The 24,499-nt window shown below is 44.4% G+C and overlaps 1 protein-coding gene across 4 annotated transcripts in view; it reads right to left on the bottom strand.

The window, feature by feature from the left end:
* Window positions 1–6,344: 6,344 nt before the first annotated feature.
* Window positions 6,345–24,499, bottom strand: part of FYCO1 (FYVE and coiled-coil domain autophagy adaptor 1) — a 120,580-nt gene continuing 102,425 nt past the window's right edge. For all 4 annotated transcript variants that reach the window (XM_038759973.1, XM_038759985.1, XM_038759991.1 and 1 more), the window contains 3 exons: window positions 22,176–22,386; window positions 13,235–13,344; window positions 6,345–9,950 (listed from right to left, as the gene is read on the bottom strand). In XM_038759973.1, coding sequence (XP_038615901.1) covers window positions 9,875–9,950; window positions 13,235–13,344; window positions 22,176–22,386 — 397 coding nt within the window. In that variant the 3' untranslated portion in view covers window positions 6,345–9,874. The remainder of the gene's footprint in view (window positions 9,951–13,234; window positions 13,345–22,175; window positions 22,387–24,499) is intronic.

The following is a 24,499-nucleotide window of genomic DNA, read 5'->3' as shown; positions in this document are numbered from 1 at the left end:
AGTGCTACGGAGCCTTGTAGACTGCCTTAAAAAGAACAGAAAGAAAAATGGCACTTCCTAATTCATTGTAAAGGGGTGGAATTACGTCAGTTCGGAGTGCTTCTATTCCAGGCTCCCTTGGGGTGCTCACCTGACATTCTTGGTGGTCCACTTTTATTCTTTCTTGTCCCCTAGCCCAGCACGGTGCCAGTCTCCAGATAGTCTCTGGGAAGGGCTTGAAAATGCTAGGGCTTCTGCATTTTAACTTTGTAGGATGCAGTCGTTTGAGCATGCTTGGTAGTCCATGTTACATATGAGCTTCAAGCTCCTTGAATTCTTGTGGGATTTTAAACCCCCAACCCCCACCATCACATTTACCCAGACATTAGAGGAGTAAGGCCCAATTGCTGGAGCACACACCAGACCCATTGGCTTTCCTTTGGCCTCAGCATCCCTCTGGAAGGCATCCCAGAATCCATTTGGAGGGATAAAAATGGGCATTTGCACCACATATTTCACAATTATCCAATTTGGATTCCCCCCCGCTTATTTCAATACCGTTCTTAGTTTTCATTGAGACCATGTTGTAAAATACTTTCAAGGCAGGTTGAAGTTTGGGAAGCCGGAGAAAGGGAGAAAAAGAACAAACAGCAAGGAGGAAAGTCAACAAGGGTGGGTGGGTCCCTAGCCCAGTGTTAAGCAGATTTTCAGATTCTAATGCTCATAACTCCAGACCAGAATTTTCACCCTTTAGATCAGTTGGGGCTATAGTTTCCAAACACTTACATTTGCAAGGAATAACCAAGAGTTACTGAATTTTCACAAAAGCTGGCTATAATGATAGAGTACGGTGTTTCAGTTCCTTATAAAAACACTGATCTTTCAAGAAGGAGCTCCTCAATGGCATAGAAATTCTAGTTTCATACTCCCCCCTTGTGGTTATAGAGTGTATAAGGGCACTTAGTACAGTGCCCTGCACACAGTAAGCGCTCAATAAATACGACTGAATGAATGAATGAATGAAAGGGCAGGTCTTCATTGTAAGAGCAGGCTAGGTACAATAATAATAATAATAAATAATAACAATAATAGCGTTTGTTAAGTGCTTACTATTCATTCATTCATTCATTCAATCGTATTTATTGAGCGCTTACTGTGTGCACAGCACTGTACCAAGCGCTTGGGAAGCCCAAGTTGGCAACATATAGAGATGGTCCCTACCCAACAGTGGGCTCACAGTCTAGAAGGGGGAGATAGAGAACAAAACAAAACAAAATGAATAGATATGTACAAGTAAAATAAATAGAGTAATAAATCCGTACAAACATATACACATATATACAGGTGCTGTAGGGAAGAGAACGAGGTAAGGCGGGGGGGATGGAGAGGGAGAGGAAGGAGGGGGCTCAGTCTGGGAAGGCCTCCTGGAGGAGGTGAGCTCTCAGTAGGGCCTTGAAGGGAAACCAAAGTAACAAAGTACTACATGTAACAAAGTAGTTTCAGTTTAAGCTACAACCGGATCGGGCAAGTAGATGTTTTTCACAAAGCTGGGCTTGGCGGTTCGGCTCGGAGAAACAGTGGAGATTTAATGATAAAGGATCTTCACTGTCTCCAGTGTGTACGAGCCATTTCCCAAGTGGACCCAACGTGAGAAGCCTGTGAGTTGGCCGGGCTGGACACCTGGGGACGACCCAAAGGAATGGGATGCGGATGGATGGATTCGGGCTGAGCCCCGGTCCTCTGGTGCCTCAGGGAGCGGACCCCAGGACTGAGAAGTCGGAAAGGTCGGGGGAGCCCCCTGGAACCAGAAAGGCACAATGAGTATCACAGTGGGTCCCGTCAAAATAGAAACAGTAACAGATGTAAGGTTTCATGTGGTGGATTTCCACAGCGGCACGGATTTACTAATCCTTGTACTGTTCTGCTCAGGAATATTGTGCCCTAGTCTTTGAGTCTCCTGCCCTCGGAATCTATGAGCCTAGAGCCTGTGAGCCTTCCGGGCAAGGTATTTATTTTTTCTCTTCAGTAAAACTTTGACTATAAAACAATGGTTATACTGATTTTATAAGCTTTCCACTATTCTGGGGAACTCAGGAAACTTGACCAACCAATGAACGAAGCCCCCCTTTTCTTCAGCTCCCCCTCCCCTCCACCCCACAGCACTTGTGAATATATGCACATATTTATAATTCTATTTATTTTTATTAATGGTGTGTATAGATCTATAATTATATTTATTTATAATAAATCCTCCTTCCCCCTCCCCTCCCCCTCATCCCGTCTTACCTCCTTCCCTTCCCCACAGCACCTGTATATATGTATACACGTTTGTACATATTTATTACTCTATTTATTTATTTATTTATGTATTTATTTTACTTGTACATATCTATTCTATTTATTTTATTTTGTTAATATGTTTGGTTTTGTTCTCTGTTTCCCCCTTCTAGGCTGTGAGTCCACTCTTGGGTAGGGACTGTCTCTATATGTTGCAAACTTGGACTTCCCAAGCGCTTAGTACAGTGCTCTGCACACAGTAAGCGCTCAATAAATACGATTGATTGATAATGATGCTACTGATGCCTTTTTACTTGTTTTGATGTCTGTCTTCCCCCTTCTAGACTGTGAGCCCATTGAGGGCGGGGATTGTCTCTATCTGTTGCTCAACTGTACTTTCCAAGGACTTAGTACAGTGCTCTGCACACAGTAGGCGCTCAGTACATACGCTTGAATGAATGAATAAATTCACTTAGCGATTTTTGTGTGCAGCGCACTGTACTGAGAGCTTGGGAAAATACAATAGTGTAAGTAGATCCGATCCTTGCCCTCAAGGCACGCACAACTTGAGAGTTGTTTTTCACCGTGGCCACTGAAGAAGGGTAGTTTTTTGTCCTCCTGATCTTTGGGGTGTCCTATGATCCTAGAGAGATTTAATTTCAGCTCCACCTGCCCCACAGAAATTTAGGTCCCTTCTCCTCCACCACGTAGTCTTTTCCGGAGCCCCGAAGCTCATCTTTTATTTTACTTGTACATATCTTATTTTACTTGTACATATTTATTCTATTTATTTTATTTTGTTAGTATGTTTGGTTTTGTCTCCCCCTTTTAGACTGTGAGCCCACTGTTGGGTAGGGACTGTCTCTATATGTTGCCACTTTGTACTTCCCAAGCACTTAGTACAGTGCTCTGCACACAGTAAGCGCTCAATAAATACGACTGATGATGATCTTTTTTGAAAGAGAACCACTGATCCCATAGGCGCTGTAACTGGGGGAGCAACGTCTTTGACAGTGAATTCTATGCCAGTGGGTAGAGCTCAGTTCTTCCGGTACTAAGCAGTGTGGCTCAGTGGCAAGAGCCTGGGCTTTGGAGTCAGAGGTCAAGGGTTCGAATCCTGGCTCCGCCAAGTGTCAGCTGTGTGACTTTGGGCAAGTCACTTAACTTCCCTGGGCCTCAGTTACCTCGTCTGTAAAATGGGGATTAAGAATGTGTCCCCGTGGTACAACCCGATCACCTTGTAACCTCCCCAGTGCTAAGAACAGTGCTTTGAACATAGTAAGCGCTTAATAAATGCCATTATTATTATTATTATTATTATTACTATCCCCTCCACAGCAGAGCAAGGTAGCATTCACGGCCGACCTGGCAGAAGAGTGACTCACAAGCCTTTCGAAGGCCAACAACTGTCTCCAGCTCAGTATAAGTCCAGAAACAGACACGCAAACCGTTTTCACTTTTCAGTGTCACCTAGGTGTGAGCTCCATGGAGATGGGCACTGGGCTTTTTCAGACATATATTAGGGCTCACTACCGCAATCCCCTTCTTGTGTCTTTATTAAAACGATGGCTTTGGTTAGCTAATGTAATCTAACATGCTACCGTTTGAGGACAGCACATAGGACCAATTCTCCGGCTTCCTCGCCACCACCTCCTTGTCCAGTGGAAAGCTTGGGGCACCTGGAATTTCTGTTTCTAGCATGGGCTTCAAGTGCCACTTCCATGCTCCCCTGGCACAGGAATAGAGCCAAGGGAGGGACGAAAACGCTCTCTCCTCTGCCATTTTAGTTTCATGGTCCTTTCACCCACCTTTTCAAGCTGTTTCCCCTACTGACCTGGAAGGCGCTCTGGAATGGATTCCGTCCTTCTCCTCCATTCTTCAGAAAGAGGACCCATCACGGGAATGGATAGCCTGGTGGAGCACGGAAACAAATATCTCTTGGCAAATCCCATAGGTTTGGGAAACCAAAGTCACTGGCCTAATTCTATGGCCTATGATTCCCCCATGATAGAGGCACCTGGCTGTCTCTCTAGTACCACGGCCCATGGCTCCTCATTCACTTTTTTTTTGCAGTGAAAACTAAATTTGGTCCAAACTTCAGATGAAGCAGTGACTGCAAGTAAACCTGACTGTGTACGTGCCAAAGAAGTGCAAGGAAACCACACAAACATCTATCATCCTACCAAAAGAAAAAAAAAATCAAGCTGAGCACATTAGGTATGCAGTTAACAATTCTGCATAGACATTTATGGTTGCTCTTTATAAGATTCTGAGTGTGAGAAAAACATTAAACATTGACCTTTCTCTCACCCCCAAGAGCCTTTAAATAGCTTTCATTATTGTTCTTCTTTCTCCAAGCCCTTGAATTCTCAGGCCTTTTTTCCCCCTCGCTTCTCCTCCCTCCCCAACAAAAAGGCTCAGGCTTTCATTCTATAAAAACTGGTTTTAAAGGTTGATCTTCAGTTATTTATGAGTAGCACACTCTGACTGAACCCAAATTTTCCCACGGCTCTTCATAGTGAGAGGTGGTGACCTGGGTTGGGGAAGTTTTTCCCTGAGTCATTTCAGGAAATCTCTAGGTCCTCGAGAGAACTCTGTAATGACAACCTGATGGGCAAGATGCCAGATAGGTGAAGTAGCTCTGAAGTCCCGGGGCTTTTTCAGAACCCCGCATCCAAATTATACCTGAGAATGTGGGGTTTGAGAAGGTCCTGAATGCAATTTTTCCCCTTTAATGTTCCACCGACATTTGGGGTGGGGGGTAGGGGAAGGGAGCCACTTTGGGGAACCGGATCCAACTCAGCCCCACAAGGTGCCTTTCTACTCCGCTCCCTAGTACTAGATAATTCACATTTCAGAACTTCAAGTCAGACAGCTAAACCGTTTCCTCTGGGAACCAGGGTCGGTTGCCTTTTCCTCAGTTCATAAATTCATTCATTCAATCGTATTTATCGAGCGCTTACTGTGTGCAGAGCACTGTACTAAGCGCTTGGGAAGTACAAGTTGGCAACAAATTGAGACAGTCCCTACCCAACAGCGGGCTCACAGTCTAGAAGGGGGAGACAGACAACAAAACATATTAATAAAATAAAATAAATAGAATAAATATGTACAAGTAAAATAAATAGAGTAATAAATATATACAAACATTTATACATATATACAGGTGCTGTGGGGAGGGGAAGGAGGAGGAGGGGGAGAGGAAGGAGGGGGCTCATTCTGGGAAGCCCTCGATAATACGACTGAATTCATTCATTCATTCAATTGTATTTATTGAGCGCTTACTGTGTGCAGAGCACTGTACTAAGTGCTTGTGAAGTACAAGTAGGCAACATATGAATGAGGGACCGAGGGACGAAAGGAAGGAGGGAGGGAGGGAGGGTCCGGTTCTAAACCCAGACAAATTATCTGGAGCCAAACTAAACAAATCCTTCTTCTTCTTCGTGTTTTCATCCCTTTTTCAAATATTTAAACGGTACTGAATTCCTCTACTCTTTCTTGGAAAAAAAAGATCCCTTTTGTTTTCAGAACATTTCTTCAATTGGGGTTCCCCTTCCAAAACGGCATGGGATTTTCTAGCAACAACTTCACCAAAGAAACTCCGAGAGGAGCTAATCCCTCACTCAAGTGTTCAATAGTGTCTAATTCGCACCCGCGAATTTTCTCCGGGTGCTTAGCTCAATGTTTTGCACACAGTAAGCGCTTAATAAATACTTTTACCACTACTTCCATGGTTACTGAGAGGAAGCAGGTAAGGACTATCTGTAAGGCGATTCCCAACCTTGAAGAACCAGTGAGGATGTAGGAGGCTAGATACTATTCAGCTTCATCCCCATCCCCAATATCTTCCCAAAACTACCTTGAATCTAGTTCTCCCTTAATCCTGAAGGTTCAGCACCTTACTACTTCCCCGTCCCCCAACCAAACACCTACAGGATGATTCGGGGTTGCCAGAGAACTGACCTGAGTCACTGAGAAATATTCTGTGGTCTCCTCTGGTCTCTATTCCCTGATAAAGGGTTTACCTCATTTTTTTCTTCATGGAAAGTAAGTGCGAATGAGAAATAGGACCATTCCTTTAAATGACATAGTGTTGCTTTTATTTAATTCCTGAGGTAAAAAAAAGAAGCATCAACATTCCACTATGGTGAAGTATACACATAATTATAAATTAATAGACATCAGTATACAAAAATGTCTCTCGCCTCCTGAGAGACTGGTTGACATTTGGTATGCATCTTGGTGCAGTTCTTTGGCAGGTGAAATTGAAATGGGTTTCCAAAAAAAAAAAGAACATAATAAAAGGCTGGATTGACGATTAGTCCAACTAAAGTGCAATTCCATCTTTCAAATCACAAAGACTATGCCTGAGGCTATTGCCTTGTAACTTCACCAATGGAGCTGAAAATCCAGTTGTCCTACTTAACTGAGGAAGTCCCCATTTTCCAATCACAATTATAAAAATTTAAACTTACATCCTCTTAATGTAAAAAGAGGTTGTTAAAAAGACAAGTGAAGGACACTTAACAGTCTAAATTTGTCTCTTTCAAAACATCGATACCCAAACATGTAGAAATCTTAGATTTCAATTTCCTAAAAGAGTTGGACTTCATTTTGCCACTGAGTATTCATTTAAGAAGAATTTGATCTTGCAGTTTATGGGAATTCTTATGTAGAGTGTTGTATAAAATTAGACTTTCTATTTGAGGGTTCACGCTGAGTTCTAATGATGAGAATTTAACCAATGCCTTTTAATGCAGCACATTCTATTCATTTCATATGATAGTTTAAATGAGTTCATACTGTCTCAATATGAATTAGAAGCCCAACTACTTTGCTATATAACTGAAATTTGGCGTTGTATTATTTGCTGTATAACATCTCTGGCACCTTAAATGCCATAATCAAAAGTGCTCTAGAAATGCATAGCTAGATATTTGCATAGAGAAATCTGCTTCATTTACTAACAAAGATTATCTTGCTTTGTATGAGCATCCCTGAAAGACATTTGCATAACACTTAGGGTTGTGAGCTATGATAGTGTTTATCAAAATAATTTGGGACCCATATAAACAAACAACATTTCTTTGTTGTTTGACATTTAAAAATTACAGATTTGCAATTCAAGAGGATAGTCTATGCTTAATTATTTTAAATATGTCTAGGTCATATTTAATGGGAAATGTTCAATGGTGTTACTTTATTAAACCTTTGAATTTCAAAATTTTCAGTGAAGCTGGCTTTCTAACAAAATAAGAGCAAAGCTGCTTAAAGTCACACTTGAATATGTAAAGAAAAAATGACAGTAGACAATGCATAGTGTACACTACTTCAAACGTGAAGATAACATCAGGAAACTAACTTTGGAATAACAACCTAAATGAAAAAAAAATCAAATTCGGCATTCAGAATAAATATGTCAGTGAAACTAGAGTTACAGAAAAGTCCTCCTTAGATGGGATCCGGGCAGTTCTCTGAATTTGGCAAGAGTTATTTTCTTTTTAATTTCCCAATTTCACTTTCTTGGCCGTGAGAATACCCGAAGTCTTACCCTTTTGTGCTTCAATAGTCCCTCCCACAGAACTGTGACAAGAAGAAAGGAATTCTTTCTTTTAAAAAGAATTTTAAATTAAATTTTAATTTAATTTAAATTAAATTTAATTTTTAAATTAAAGGGACTGTTGAGAGAGCAGATATGCCATCACCATTGGCTCCCCTGAGTGCCCTGATATCCAGAAAAAATAATGGCATCACCACTCATAAAAACATAATCCACCACAAATATTTGTTTGGATTTTCATGTTCAGTCTCCAACGGCAATGCAATGAATTGTTGCCTATTCATGGCTTGGAGACATAGGTAGCGAAAACAGTGTGACTCCCAAAATAACTCCCCATCCTCATTTGAATCAAATAACAACCTTCTCCCCTACCAAACTCTTTTTAAAAAGCCCCAAAAGTCAGAGGTGCTAACAAAATAGACTGGCAGAAGTTCCATCTCCTTTATTTCCGTCTTGCAAAGCCAAATGGAAGACTAAGGAGCCTGAATAAAATAGCCACTAACGGTTAATCATGATTTTCCTGGAGTGATGTAGGGACTAGGCATTCTCTAGGGACAATTAGGGAAATGGCCTTTTTCCTGTCCATCGGGGGGGCCCTTAAATCCCATCCCTCTAGGACACACTCTGGACCTGCTGTTTCAGTGAACAGCACAGCCACTGACCCCCTGTACCTTTCTCCTCTGAGATCTGCACGACAAATGACCCAGAATCCAGGGGCTTCTCATCCAGGCAGATGAAAAGTGTCAAACTGCATTAAATCCTTCTTCTTGTTTGAATCCCTTGCCATGGTTCAAAGGCCGTATCCGGTAGGGTTTGCATATCTCCCTCCACCGAGATACCCCTCTTCTCTGAATGGAATCACTTAACTCCCTTCTCCTTGAAATCAACAGACTCCAAAAATTTCTGTCCTTACCTCGGTTACCTTGGTGTACCGGTAGTCTCTTCTGAGCCTGACTGGGTTACGCTCCTCCCTCTCCCCAGTACTTCCTCGGTCACTAATTCTGGGGTGCGGCTCATCCAGGAAAATGCCTGAGATCTGAACTCAGCTGCTGGTTCAGGGTACCGTCCTTGTGTTGGAGAGGAGAGAAGAAGCACCCTAGAGGAGTGTGAGTACTCCCTTAGTTCATACCCACGAAGAGAGGAGAATGCCTGTGAGACAGTCCTCTCCAAGACACGGGAAATTGGGTACTAGATCGGAGGTGCTTATTAGAAAGGGTGTGGGGGGAAACAGGGAAAACCTCTGGCTATCAAGGAGAAAGGAAAGGAGGATTGAGGGAGACCGTGGAAGGGAAATCTTTTCAGGGTTTCAGAGAAACCTCTGAGAAATCCCCTTCAAGAAGAGAAGAGAAGAGCGCCCAAAGAAGAGTTCAAGGCTTCCCAACTCACTGACCTGAAGGGCCTTCTTTCCTGAAGAATTCTCTGGGTGCCTAAAGACTCACAATAGAAACAGGACCCCATCTGGGTTTCCTGCTTGTAAAGTCACTTGCCTAGCACAGTTCTGTGAACCTGTAGGTGCCGAATCAGTGTTTTTTTGTTGTGGTAGTTGTCGACTACGATGATCAGCTGATTAGAGTTGGGAGCAGCCCCACGGCTCTGCGAATCCGGCGAGCATCTCTCTTCACTCACTGAAATGACCTGCATGACCCCAATTCTGTGGTTTTCCCTTGGCCGCTGGCAGGGTATCACACAGAATACACCCTTTTTAATCTAATCTTCCCACACAGGCTAATAGCTCAATTGAATTCTTTTCCCAGAGTCTCCCTTGGGCACTATCTTATGACGGAAAAGAAAAATACCTGGGCAAAAATGCCGCTCCAGCCCTTAAGCCCTAGAGGGCTGCTTTAGCTTCCAGGAGCCACACGGTTTAACACAATCTGTACACAGTACAGAGGAGATGGCGTTCCTACAAACGCTGTGCTCCTGAGAGGGCGTGTCTAGATTGCATAGTTCAGTGGACTCCAAGCTCAGTTCTGCCTTTAGTGCTATATACAGTACATAAATAAGACTAGTGTTTCCTTTATGAATAAAATCAACGGTTAAAAACATAGGCTTCTGTGACTAGGGAAAATCGCTTCCATCGTAGATGACGGGTCGGTCGGCCATCAAGTGATAAAAAACTTTTTTGGAGACAAACCTGCAAGGAATAGACAAACGCACACGCCAAAAAGGAAAAAAAAATCAAAAAAGAAGACCGTTAATTCCAGCTCTGCAAATCAGAATATACAGCTGGCTGTTCTGACTGTTGTTACTCTCGCTATTACTGTCATCAGTATTCTCAGGCTCTTGCATGGCAATTGTGGGGAGTAAAAGTGTCCTCCCATAAAGATGAATAAATTTTCCCAGGGTATGACACCCACATGCGGAGAGTGAACACTCAGTCTTCTCATCGATACCTGGTCCCCAGGATGAATTCCCTCACCTCGTGTAGCTGAGCAGAGTAAGCTTACTCTCCGAGGGACAATTGTTGATTCTCATCTCTCCTCTGGAGCTGGATCTTCATTGAGCATGGAATTTTCTGAACCTCGACAAGAAACTGGATATCTGCATTACCCACAGCAGATATATAGCCTCTGGGGTCACTCTCCAAAAGGGACCACTGCTCTAGCTAACAGCCAGAAGAGGTAGATGGTGTGTATATATTTTGATAGGCATTTAATTACTTGTTCTCAGCTCTTCAACATTTCTAATCACTGTTCCATGAAAAGGGTCTCCTGCTTCCAAGATTTCGCCCTGATCATTTCCTAAACCTAAACCGCCACCATTTCCTCTACCCTTCTACCCATATTTGGCAAATTCAATTCAAAACCCACTTCGTAATGGTAATAATAACGACAGCAGTATTTTTAAGCACTTACTGTGTGCTAAGCACTGTACTAAGTGCTGGGGGAGATACAAGACAATCAGCTCAAACACAGTCCCTGTCCCACATGGGGCTCACACAGTCTTACGGGGAGGGAGAACAGTTATTTAAAACCCATTTTACAGATGAGGAAACTGAGGCACAGAGACTTTAAATCACTTGCCCAGGGTCACACAGCAGGTAGGTGGCGGGGCTGGGATTAGAATCAGTACTTGATTAATTTATAATTATTTACCAATTTAATGATGAATAATTATGGGCTGCTAAAAAGACAGTAATGTGGAAACCAGGCACTTCCACACTTTCTCCTCCATTCACTAGCAAGGTCCTCCAGGGAAAGGACCATATCTAATTTAGATACATCAGCCCACAGTCCTAGTATCGTGGGTCCAATGGGGTCTAAACTATTGCCTGACGTTGAGGATGACACAGAACTGCAAGAATATTAACTTTGGATCTGTTATACAACTAATGAGAAAATATTTGCTTTCTCCTTAAGGTGTTGGAAGAGAAATTCCTAGGGTGTGAAACTTCTAATGTTTTGTACAATTACATGGCAGCTCTCTTCTTCCTCCCTCTTTTTTTCCTTCTTCTAACCAACCATTCTGCTTTTCAATCAATTGTATCTACTGAGCGCTCACTGTGTGCAGAGCACTTGTACTAAGCACTGGGGAGAGTACACTAAAAAAGAGTTGGCAGTCATGTTCCCTGCCCACAGCGAGCTTATAACTCCACAAAAGCGCCTTCTTAGTCAACTGAACCTCCTCTGCGTCCTGATGTTTAGTCATCCTCAGGGGTGGACGCTTCCCGGAACAGAGGCTATGAAACCTAAACCCTTCTATCGAAGCTCGTCTGAAATCGGGAAATGCCCAAGGGGAGAAAATGGCAGCCCCATCCTTGCAAGGATACTGATGGGGATGTTGTACTCTGATTCAGGCTCTTGAATGAGACTAGCTGCGGGCTTGTCGTCCTGCGACTGAGGATTTCCCACTGCCCGGCTCCTATACTGTTTTCTACAGACAATTACTCTCCCCACCTTCAAAGACTTATTGAAGGCACATCTCCGCCAAGAGGTCTTCTCTGACTAAGCCCTCATTTCCTTTTCTCCCACTCCCTTCTGCATCATCCTGATTTGCTCCCTTTACCACTCCTCCCTCATCCCACGGCTCTTCCATATATATCTGTAATTTATTTAATGTCTGTCGCCCCTTCTAGACTGTAAGCTTGCTGTGGGTAGGGAATGTGTCTGTTATATTGCTGTATGGTACTCTCCCAAGCACTTAGTACAGTGCTCTGCACAGAGTAAGCCCCTAACAAATACAATTGATTGACTGATTCGATATGTTTAACCTTGCCATGTAGCATCAAACTTCTAACTTTCATTCATTCATTCAATCGTATTTATTGAGCGCTTACTTGGGACGTATAAGTCGGCAACCTACAGAGACGGTCCCTACCCAACAACGGGCTCACAGTCTAGAAGGGGGAGACAGACAACAAAACAAAGCATGTAGACAGGTGTCAAAATCATTGGAATAAATAGAATTATAGTTATATTCATTTATTCATTCATTCATTCAATTGTATTTATTGAGCGATTACTGTGTGCAGAGCACTGTACTAAGTGCTTGGGAAGTACAAGTTGGCAACATATAGAGAGCAACAGTGGGCTCACAGTCTAGAAGGGGGAGACAGAGAACAAAACAAAACATATTAACAAAATAAAATAAATAGAATAAATATGTACAAATAAAATAAATAGAGTAATAAATACATACAAACATATATACATATATAGAGGTGCTGTGGGGAGGGGAAGGAGGTAAGGCGGGGGGATGGGGAGGGGGACGAGGGGGAGCGGAAGGAGGGGGCTCAGTCTGGGAATATGCACATCATATTAGTTATCAGTTATATGCACATCATTAGCAAAATACATAGAGTAGTAAATATGTACAAGTAAAATAGAGTAATAAATCTGTACAAATATATACAGGTGCTGTGGGGAGGGGAAGGAGGTAGGGTGGGGGGAGATGGGTAGGAGGAGAGGAAAAAGGGGGCTCAGTGTGGGAAGGCCTCCTGGAGGAGGTGAGCTCAGTAGGGCTTTGAAGGGAGGAAGAGAGCTAGCTTGGCGGATGTGTGGAGGGAGGGCATTCCAGGCCAGGGGGAGGACATGGGCCGGGGGTCGATGGTGGGACAGGCGAGAACGAGGCCCAGTGAGGAGGTTAGCGGTGGCACAGGAGCGGAGGGTGCGGGCTGGGCTGGAGAAGGAGAGAAGGGAGGTGAGGTAGGAGGAGGTGAGGTGATGGACTGCCATGAAGTCTAACTTGAGAGAACAGGCATTTTACAGTTCCTGGAAAAACGTATTAGAAATGGTCAAGTTGGGAATCACATCATAAAAGGTAAATTGTGTCTCTGGCATTGTATTTTAATCCTCGTCCTCTCTCCTAGGAAAGGCATTATGCATTCCACAAGTGGTACAAAACTGCTCATTTTGATACTCACCACTAAATATCAAGAAACTAGCAATAAATATTAAACAGCAACACAGCAGCACTTACCTAGAAAAAGTGTTGTCAAATATCAGCGTGTAAATTCCCGGCTCCCTAACTTTGAGTTGCCCTCTGATGCTTTCCTTATGGGCATTGCACCGGGTCATTGGAATAAGAACCTGAAAAACAATTTAAAAGACGGACACTTTGAGACACTGTTTTTTGGTGGTTTTTTTGGTGGAAGAATGAAATAAGTTCATTTTGCTTTTCGTACTCAAAGAGGTGATGGGTTTTCCTTAATGGTGTGAAAACCATACAGCTGGGCTGCCATTACCCAGGTCACGTTAACTGCCTAGCAGCAGGCTGAATCCATCAACCAGTGGCATTTATTGAACACTTTCTAGACTGTGAGCCTGCTGTTGGGTAGGGACCGTCTCTATATGTTGCCAACTTGTACTTCCCAATCGCTTAGTACGGTGCTCTGCATCATCATCATCAATCGTATTTATTGAGCGCTTACTGTGTGCAGAGCACTGTACTATGCGCTTGGGAAGTACAAGTTGGCAACACATAGAGACAGTCCCTACCCAACAGTGGGCTCACAGTCTAAAAGGGGGAGACAGAGAACAAAACCAAACATACTAACAAAATAAATAGAATAGATATGTACAAATAAAATAAATAGAGTAATAAATATCACTAGATATCACTAGATATTGTCACTAGAGGTAAACCACTGTTACCTCTAGTGACAAGGAAGATGGCACAGTTATCGTTCCTCTCTCATGTTAACAGATCAAATCCTTTGCCCATTCTCCCAGGGAGGGAATCCCATTTCACTCATTACAGAACTAGTTCTTTCCAAAACCTTTCCTTTTCCGTCTCAGGAGCTGATCCACTAGTCGTTTCTGGCTCTACAGATGACCCTATGAAAAATGACAACTGCCAGTCTGAGCTTCTTCACTAGGAGACAGCTGTCAATCAATCCCTCCAATTTATTGAGTGCTTACTGTGGGCAGAGCTCTGTACTAAGCACTTGCCCAACCGAATGAGGACAGCCTCCTGGCGACCCCCACCGCCATGACTGCTGCCCTTGGTGCTTTGAGTTTCCACAGACGGGGACCGACCTGGGAAGTGCCGCCTGTGAGACACCCTCCAGTCGGTCGGAGAGTGGAAGCAGGGGTAATCTCCGGGGGCCAGGTAGATCACGCAATGATAGAGCTCATTTCCTTCCTTGGTGACCAGCTGGTTTTGGAAAGATCTGCAGGAGGGGGCTTGGTTGAATGATACGTCATCAACATAGGTGCGTGGACCCAAGAAGGACTCCAAGGAGTAGGTAACTCCCTTCACCTGCTCCACTTCACAGTTTTTCACTTGTCCAAAGTTGAGAATTTTTCTGCACACAGTAAGTGCTTAATAAATACGATTGAATAAATGAATGAACCCTCCCTGGGTGCTCAATACTATCAGGAATGCTGCACCAAATCACTGGGCGGAACTTCCACGAAGTAGATTTCTGGGCATAGGGTTTCTGTGGATTGGATGAATTTTGGGATAATAATAATAATGACGACGGTATTTGTTGAGCGCTTACTATGTGCCAAGCACTGTTTTCAGTGCTGGGGATACAAGGTAGTCAGGTTGTCCCACGTGGGGCTCACAGTCTTAATCCCCATTTTACAGATGAGGTAACTGAAGCCCAGAGAAGTGAAGTGACTTGCCCACAGTCACGCAGCTGACAAGTGGTAAGAGCTGCGATTAGAACCCACGACCTCTGACTCCCAAGCCCGTGGAGTATACAAATTACTCCATTTGCACCTTACCAAACTCCTCCAGTTCACCCTGGACTTGCCCCATGGCTCACAGGGCTAATGCCACCCAGATATTTCCAGATATTCTGATGGACTAGTCCAACCCAGATCTTTAGCTTCTGGCGTTGCTTGAAGAAGTAGAGAAGCAGCGTGGCTCAGTGGAAAAGAGCCCGGGCTTTGGAGTCAGGGGTCATGGGTTCAAATCCCAGCTCCGCCACTTGTCAGCTGTGTGATTTCGGGTAAGTCACTTCACTTCTCTGGGCCTCAGTTCCCTCATCTGTAAAATGGGGATGAAGACTGGGAGCCCCACGTGGGACAACCTGATCACCTTGTCACCTCCCCAGCGCTTAGAACAGTGCTTTGCACATAGTAAGCGCTTAATAAATGCCATTAAAAAAAAGTAGCCCTGGATGCTTTATCCTCCTCAGCTTCCAGATTTGGCTTCATACTAGATTAGCAGTTCAGAGATAACTGGAACACGTAAGTGAGACTTTAAAGGAATCCCAAAGGGAGACAAAATAAGGGGGCGAATGAATCACTCTGGGACAGTTCCCTAGGGTTTCCTTTCATTCACTGGAGAAATAATTTACTTAACAGCAACCTAATTTACTCTCCAGAGTCACTTATTTCCAGATAGCCTTTACCTCAAAGACTTAAATAATAGAAAACTTCAGAGCCACAAAATGCTTTACCTTCAAGAGCCTCAACCAATTTGCAGATATCCTTTCTCTCTTTCTCCCTCTCTCTCTCCTCCTCCCCTCCCACCAGGATTAGAAGACAGATATTTTCTACTTCAGAGAAACTGTACAGTGGGAAGCAGCCTAACCCGGTGGAAAGAGCATGGGCCCAGGAGTCAGAGGTCCTGGGTTCTAATCCTGGCTCTAGCAACCTCTTGCTGTGTGACCTTGGGCAACTCATTTAACTTCTCTGGTCCTCCTTCCTACTTAGACTGTGAGCTTCACGTGGGACAGGGACTGTTTTCAACCTGATAGACCTGTATCTACCCCACAACTATTTGACACATAGTAAACGCTTAACAAATACCATTAAAAGAAAAAATACCCCATATAACCAAAAATATTCCTCTAGACTACGAGCTCATTGTGGGCAGGGATTGTCACTCTTTATTGTTGCCCTGTACTTTCCCAAGCACTCAGTAGAGAAGCAGCGTGGCTCAGTGGAAAGAGCACGGGCTTTGGAGTCAGAGGTTGTGGGTTCGAATCCCGGCTCCACCGCACGCCTGCTGTGTGACCTTGGGCAAGGCACTTCACTTCTCTGAGCCTCAGTTACCTCATCTGTAAAATGGGGATTAAGACTGTGAGCCCCGCGTGGGACAACCTGATCACCTTGTATTCCCCCAGCGCTTAGAACAGTGCTTTGCACATAGTAAGCGCTTAACAAATGCCATCATTACTATTATTATTATTATTACAGTGTTCTGCACACAGTAAGTGCTTACTAGATACGACTGAAGGAATGAACTGAATGAAAGAATATGTTACAACCCCACAACCACTCAAAAAAGGCACCAGTTGGGGGATGCCCTTTGAATTAAGCCTTGCAAAATCATGTATTTATTCATTCTTCAATTTCCAAGCACTGTTTTTCCAGAGCCATGCTGTGCATTACGCAAATAGTTTCCAAGTTTCACTCCCCAGGCTGTAAATTTGTTAAATTGTACTCTCCCAAGTGCTTAGTACAGTTCTGTGTACACAGTAAGCACTGAATACATATGACTGATTGACTGATAGATGGAGAGCAGGGACCATGTTAGGTGTATGTTTCGAACAAAGCCTAGCCCAGTGAGTGAGCCCTGTCAACTTTAAATCTCAGTAGACACCAAAAAAGTATAGCCTTAGGTGAGAAACAGAAACTTAAGGAGCAGAAAACCCACCTCCCTGTTAAGACAACTTCCTGTTGACTTTCACAGTGCATTGCCCAAAGTAGCACTGACCTGAAAGAAGTTTTGCAGGGTTTGAGGCTCCTTGAGCTTCGCTACTGAAAAGCATGTTTTTAATCGTATGCTCCTTCAATAATAAATTTCATTTTCAGGTATACATATGCTCCTTCAATAATAAATTTCATTTTCAGGTATACGTGATCACTTTTCACCTGGATGCTCACATTACAACTAACTGAAACCAATCTATCATATTTACTGAGCGCTTACAGTGTACAGACCACTGTACTTGGGAGAATACAGTGAAACAGTTGGTAGACATATTTCCATTATATACCTAACCAGGTAACAGAGTTGTATCTCTGAGTCACGCAGAGTTAGTCATTCAGTCCTTGTTAGGGCTCTTTTAGCTCTCACATCTATTCTGGGAGAAGAAAAATGACGGAAACCGTAATGTAGCAGCCACGGAAACAACGGGCCTCCCATTCTGCTCTATCATCTACCTCTTGGTCCTAACACTGAAATACTCGCTGGCTGAGTGGTTTGGGGTAGCGGCCAATGTGTAGACAGGCTAGAAGACCTCCCCTTCATCCTGGGTGATTTTCTTCCAACACTTTGCCCAACCGTCAGCCATTTCTGGGCACCAAGTTGTTAAAATAATGTTGGTCACCATACTGATCTCCAAGATGCAGACCCACCGCTGTGTTTACGATTGGGTGAGAGTTATAGCTGGAGTTGCCAGAGATGTGAGAGCTTTTCTTTAAGGACTGTGGCTATCACAGCAATGGGCAAAGGCCTCGTGGATTTAGAAAGCTACTCCTGCCACCCACAGAGTTGTCTGGGGGAAGAGTAAGAGTGGACACAGGAGAAAATTAGACATCCCAGACCACAGAATCCCAATCTCCGCTTCCACTGGAGCTCCAGAATCAGAGTGGGGTGACCCGCCCCCATCTTGCATCTCTACACCTTGGCAGATGGGCCCCGGTCCCTGGGGGAAAGCAAGAAGGGCAGAATGTTGGGAAGGTCATTCATTCAATCGTATTTATTGAGCGCTTACTATGTGCAGAGCACTGTACTAAGCGCTTGGGAAGTACAAGTTGGCAACATATAGAGACGGTCCCTACCCAACAACGGGCTCGCAGTCTAGAAGGGGGAGACAGACCACAAAACAAAACATGTGGACAAATCCCGGCTCCGCCAACTGTCAGCTGTGTGACCTTGGGCAAGTCACTTCACCTCTCTGTGCCTCAGTTACCTCGTCTGTTAAAATGGGGATTAAGACTGTGAGGCCCCCATGGGACAACCTGATCATGGCGGATGCGCACTGAGGAATGTTTGCCGGGGAAGACGAAGTAGTGAAAGACTGCTGATCTCCAATCAGAGTTAGGGTAACTGAGTTTACTGTTGATATTTTTGAATGGTTTCATTTTAACTTGTTTCAACTGTCAATTGGATTATAGCCTGGTGGGCAGGGAGCCAATTCTGATATATTGTACTCTCCCAAGCACTTAATACAGTGCTCTGCACACAGTAAGCACTCAATAAATGGTTGACGGCTGTTCTTCCCCACTTGTAACTGACTCTGTTTTAATTCATTTGTGTGCAATTACCTGAGAGTTTAGCATGGTGCAAGCACATAAGAAAGGTCAGCAATAGTAAAACTAATAAAACAGCACACACTGACTCCCATGTAGTTCCCTGTTGTGGGGGACTGAATGAGGGTTGGTATTTAACTGTATGGGTGAGGTGGAAAAAAACAATGTGCACTATTGCATTAAGTGGGTAGCTGTGGTCTATGTCATAAGCCTATAGGTCTGGATTCTGGGTCTGATCCCAAGGGAACTAAGGAAGTGGATCCGACCTTTGTAAAGGAAACAAAAGGGATATGACTAACCGGGAAAATATGGACCAAGCCAAGGAGCTAAAGCCTTAGTAGATTACTGGACTATAGTGGAAAGAGAATTGGCAGGGCGACAATCTGAAGGATTAGTCAAATCAATCAATCAATGGTAATTATTGACCCCTTACTGTGTGCAGTGCATTACGACTGTCCGACTCTAAAACTACTACTCTAATTCATGTTCACCATTTACACTGTAAATCCCAAGTTAAATTCTATTTTTGTTACTGCTCTGAATTTCGACAAATCTTGCTAATGGGAATGATTCTGGTCAACTATCAATCTGCCATGTCGCCTACTTTGGCATTGAGATGGGATAAAAATGGGTTTCTACCAAGGCTGACTGTGCCTCCTGTTCACCAGAACAGCCACGGACCTTAGTAGATGATCCCAGGCCATCTTAGAAAATATGTAAAATGAATGAGCTGGCATTTTGACTGTCCTGGCTAAGCCCGTTAAGTCTTCCTCGCACTAACCCGCAACTGTTCACGCACATTTTAAATGTCTGAACTGCACAACTGGGCCGACGCCAGCTCATTTCATTCTCAGCTTGAATCCCACAACACTCTGTAGACGGAGTAACTCTAACCCGACATTTTCTGCCCCCTGCTTTCACAGCTGCGGAGAAGGAAAAGGAAGCACTGAGATGGGGTTCCAATGGCCCGGTTTTCAACAAAAATCACAAGCTCCTCAGTTTAACTAGACCTATTCTTGGGACATCCACTACTGCCACAGCACCTGTATATATGTTTGTACATATTTATTACTCTATTTATTTATTTATTTTACTTGTACATATCTATTCTATTTATTTTATTTTGTTAGTATGTTTGGTTTTGTTCTCTGTCTCCCCCTTTTAGACTGTGAGCCCACTGCTGGGTAGGGCCTGTCTCTATATGTTGCCAACTTGTACTTCCCAAGCGCTTAGTACAGTGCTCTGCACACAGTAAGCGCTCAATAAATACGATTGATGATGATGATGACGATGACGCCTGGCAGACAGAAAAGGGTAACTCCCAGCTTCACTAAATTCTAACGTGTTTGTTCCGTGTCCGTCCTTTCAATCCATCGATGGCATTTATTGAGTGTTTGCTTATTGTGTGCAGGGCGCTGTACTAAGAGCTTGGAAGAGTACAATATCACAGAATGGGCAGACCTTTTTATCAAGGAAAAACTCTTCACCATTTTCTTTAAAGCACTCCATCACCTTACCCTCTCCTACCTCACCTCTCTGCTCTCCTTCTACAACCCAGCCCGTATACTTCGTTCCTCTGGCGCTAACCTTCTCACTGTACCTCACTCTCGTCTGTCTCGCTGCCGACGTCTCGCCCGCGCCTGGACCGCCCTCACTCCTCATATCACACAGATGATCGCTCTCCCCCATTTCAGAGCCTTACTGAAGGCACATCTCCTCCAGGAAGCCTTAATAATAATAACGGCATTTAGTGAGCGCTTACTATGTGCAAAGCACTGTTCTAAGCGCTGGGGAGGTTACAAGGTGGTCAGGTTGTCCCCATTTTCCAGATGAGGTAACTGAGGCACAGAAAAGTTAAGTGACTTGCCCAAAGTCACACAGCTGGCAATTGGCGGAGCCGGGATTTGAACCCATGACCTCTGACTCCAAAGTCCGTGATCTTTCCATTGAGCCACGCTGCGTCTAAAACACTGCATTTGGAATCACTGAACGTTCTCCTCCGAGGTAAACACTGAAAGTTGAAAGGTAACTTCTTTCAAGATTGAGACTGAAAAGTATATTTCATTAAATGATGATGATGGCATTTATTAAGCGCTTACTATGTGCAAAGCACTGTTCTAAGTGCTGGGGAGGTTACAATCAATCAATCAATCGTATTTATTGAGTGCTTACTGTGTGCAGAGCACTGTACTAAGCGCTTGGGAAGTACAAGTTGGCAACATATAGAGACGGTCCCTACCCAACAGTGGGCTCAAAGTGATCTGGTTGTCCCACGGGGGTGCTCACGGTCTTAATCCCCATTTTACAGATGAGGGAACTGAGGCCCAGAGAAGTTAAGTGACTTGCCCAAAGTCACCCAGCTGACAAGTGGTGGAGCCAGGATTAGAACCCATGACCTCTGACTCCAAAGCCCGGGCTCTTTCCACCGAGCCACGCTGCTTCTCTGATTGAGCCCTCCTCTCCTCTTCTCCTACTTCGCCGCTCATCCTTGCTCCTTCATTCATCCTCCCTCCCTTCCCCACGGGACATAAGTATATATCTGTAATTTATTTATTTATTTATATTAATGTCTGTCTCCCCCTCTAGACTGTGAGCTTGCTGTGGGCAGGCAATGTATCTGATATTATAGTATACTCTCCCAAGCGCTTAGTACAGTACTTTGCACACATTAAGCACCCAATAAATAGGATTGAATGAACGATCCCTTCCCACAATGGGCTTACAAGCCAATGGGGAAACAGACACTACAGAAAGAGGAAGTGGCAGAGTATAAGGATATACCTCATCTGTAAAATGGGGATTAAGACTGTGAGCCCCACATGGGACAACCTGCTTACCTTGTATCTCCCCCTGTGCTTAGAACAGTGCTTGGCACCTAGTAAGCGCTTAACAAATACCATCATCACCGTCATTGGAGGTTATTAAGGAGTGGGGAGAGGTGGACTGAACGAATGTTAACGGATACAACTGTACTTCTTTCATTTGCATTTTTGATCATTACAGGGTTTCATCATACAAGATACAGTTTTCTATTATTTTTCATGTTTTCATTGGAACTTATAGCATTTCACCTAAGACGTTCTTTTCCTTCCTGCTAGAAGTAATTTAAATGTAACTAGTCTCTTGTGAACATTTCCCATTTTAGACTTATGGGTCAGAAACACTAAAAACATCATGAAGTTCGAGCAATAGCCTTTCTTATTTAAAACACTGAATTCGTTTTTAGTTGATCGCATACGTTACATGACCATAAAGTCCTTGAGGGGCAAGGATCATGCTTTTTTCCTTCTATTGTACTCTCCCAGTCCCCCAATGCTTTGCACATAGGAATTGATTGACATTTGAGATGTCCAATGGACTTTAGCATTCTCTCTAATTCTTTCACTGTCGCATTTACATAGTGTTCAAGTACCAAGGACAATGACACAGAATCACAGGACTGGAAGAGGGCTAATCCAGGCCACTGCCTGGGCAAGATCACCCTGAAATCACCTTCAAGTAAACTACCTTTCCCTTAGTCGGAATCCCCCTTAGTATTGCAAGCGATTATCTCATCCATTTTCGAAATCAAACTCTTCCTAATGAGTGACCTAAATCAGAGATGAATAAGGCAAATTCAAGTCACTGAACCTCTCGATTTCTGCCACCAGATGCAAATTCTGAGTTCACTGAGTCAGTGGGAAATGAACGACGAGAAGCCTTACTTTATACTGATCCAGAGCACTTTCTTCTGACTCTTGGAAGACAACGCTGAAAGATATGCTTTTGGGATCGGAGGAGAACTCCCAGCTGACTGTGAGGCCCGCCTCGATTATGCTGATGGGAATGATGCTGTAGGTGCTGGATTTGATGAACAGCTCTCTTTTGTCTTCTCCAAAATGTAGAATGTCTTCGACCGTGAGGGGTAATTTTGTCCTAGGAGGAGAAGGCAGGCGTACAACTAGTTAGGTGATGATGATTTCGGTGGCAACTGCCCCCAATCCCACCATTTCTGTTGCTTCTCACTGCCTCTCTCTCTTTCCGAGAGAAATGGTAACGGTGCTTTGACGTACATCCAGATCAGAGAAAGCCGGGAGATGGGGTGACTGAATCACAGGCTCTGTAAGGTGGCCTAAAACTGCAAACCCCAAACCAAACGGTGCCCAGATAACGTGACTCTCTGGCAAAGAGGAAGGAAAATCAATCAATCAATCAATCGTATTTATTGAGCGCTTACTGTGTGCAGAGCACTGTACTAAGCGCTTGGGAAGTACAAGTTGGCAACATATAGAGACAGTCCCTACCCAACAGTGGGCTCACAGTCTAAAAGGACTAAAAGGAACAATGAGATTTCATGTTCAAAATGCATTTCCAAGGGATTCTAAGAGCTTTACCCTTTCCTCAGGGGCCCAGCTCATCTCAAACTGCTCTCTGAGATTGTGAGTGTCACTCAGGGGTTGAGGCAAGCGGCTGGATGGCTAAAGGTAAGGGGGAAGGGAGCTAGCAACCGGCCCTGGTGCCCATCAGGACAAGAGAGATGGCCTCTCTTCTGCTGCACCTTTGGCTTCCCTTTCCTCCTCTTCTTTCCCTCTGGTCTCTTTAAAGCCTCGTCTCCAATGCCCCAGCCCTTAAAGTACCAAACCTACGATCAAAAAAAAAAAAAAAGTGGGGCTCTGGGAGCCTGGCATGAGACGCCCATGTTTCCACTGCTCCGGCTCTGTGTGGTCCCGGCCCAGAGACCCACGGGATTCCCATCATTTTCCGCAAGATGTGGGGTGAGCGGATGCGGCTCTCATCCCCTCTGTCCATCCAACCACTCACTCGCTGTCACCCTGACCAATGTCTCGCCTCACCCCCCCACCTCCCCATAGCAGGATGAGCAGCCATTCAAACTGTCGCTGCAGCAGTTGGGAAGGCCTCACCCTCCGAGCCCGCACAATCCCCTCTTGCCATTCCACTTAAAAGCATTTTTTCTCCGCTCTTGTGAAAGAGGAAGATGGGGAAGAGCAAAATACAGAGCTGAGGGTGAGATGGGAGGAAGGAAACAGGACAGAGAAGGGAGGGGCATGTGGCAAGACATGTGGCATCCGGGAGAGTTTCCAGCTCGGGATGGTCAGCTGAATTGGAGGTGTCACCACCCTGGCAGTGACACAGATGAACCAGGCACCATTAGGCAGCTTGGCAGATTCAGTCCCGTTTGCAGCTACAGAGGCTTGCGTCCCAAGGCTGGGCACTTGTCTCTCCCCCTCTGGACCAGGGGTCGTTCTGTCTGTGCAGGCTGAGAGGGACACGGATTCCCAGCTCACTCCTTCTGAGCTCTGATGGAGGGTGGTCATTTGTCCAGTTTCCAGCTGGCCTTTCTCCTGGCCAGAGCTGTAGAGTTTGCAGGAGGGGTTGCGGCGCTGACAAAAGAGTATCTTGGGGAATCAATCAATCAATCGCATTTATTAAGCGCTTACTGTGTGCAAAGCACTGTACTAAGCGCTTGGGAAGTACAAGTTGGCAACATACAGAGACGGTCCCTACCCAACAGTGGGCTCACAGTCTAAAAGGGGGAGACGGAGAACAAAACCAAACATACTAACAAAATAAAATAAATAGAATAGATATGTACAAGTAAAATAGAGTAATAAATATGTACAAACATATATACATAGAAAGTATAGTGGGGAAGCAGCGTGGCTTAGTGGAAAGAGCCCGGGCTTGGGAGTCAGAGGTTGGGGGGTTCTAATCCCAGCTGTGTGACTTTGGGCAAGTCACTTAACTTCTCTGGGCCTCAGTTACCTCATCTGTAAAACGGGGCTTATGACTGTGAGCCCCATGTGGGACAACCTGATAGCCGTGTATCTACCCCAGAGCTTAAAACAGTGCTTGGCACATAGTAAACGCTTAGCAAATATCATTAGTACTATTATTATCTTGTGGCCTCTAGTGCCATCGGTGGCCACTCCACTCTGGGCTAAAGGTGAGAAAAGGCCTCATCCAAACCTCAGTCTAGCAGTGGGCCAGGGAAGTCGCCTGGGCTCCAGGGCCAAGCTAGAGAATTTTA

This window comes from Tachyglossus aculeatus, chromosome 2, assembly GCF_015852505.1.
Source record: "Tachyglossus aculeatus isolate mTacAcu1 chromosome 2, mTacAcu1.pri, whole genome shotgun sequence".
NCBI lineage: Eukaryota > Metazoa > Chordata > Mammalia > Monotremata > Tachyglossidae > Tachyglossus > Tachyglossus aculeatus.
The sequence above is the reverse complement of the archived record's forward strand: the minus strand, read 5'-3'. Positions and strand labels throughout refer to the sequence as shown.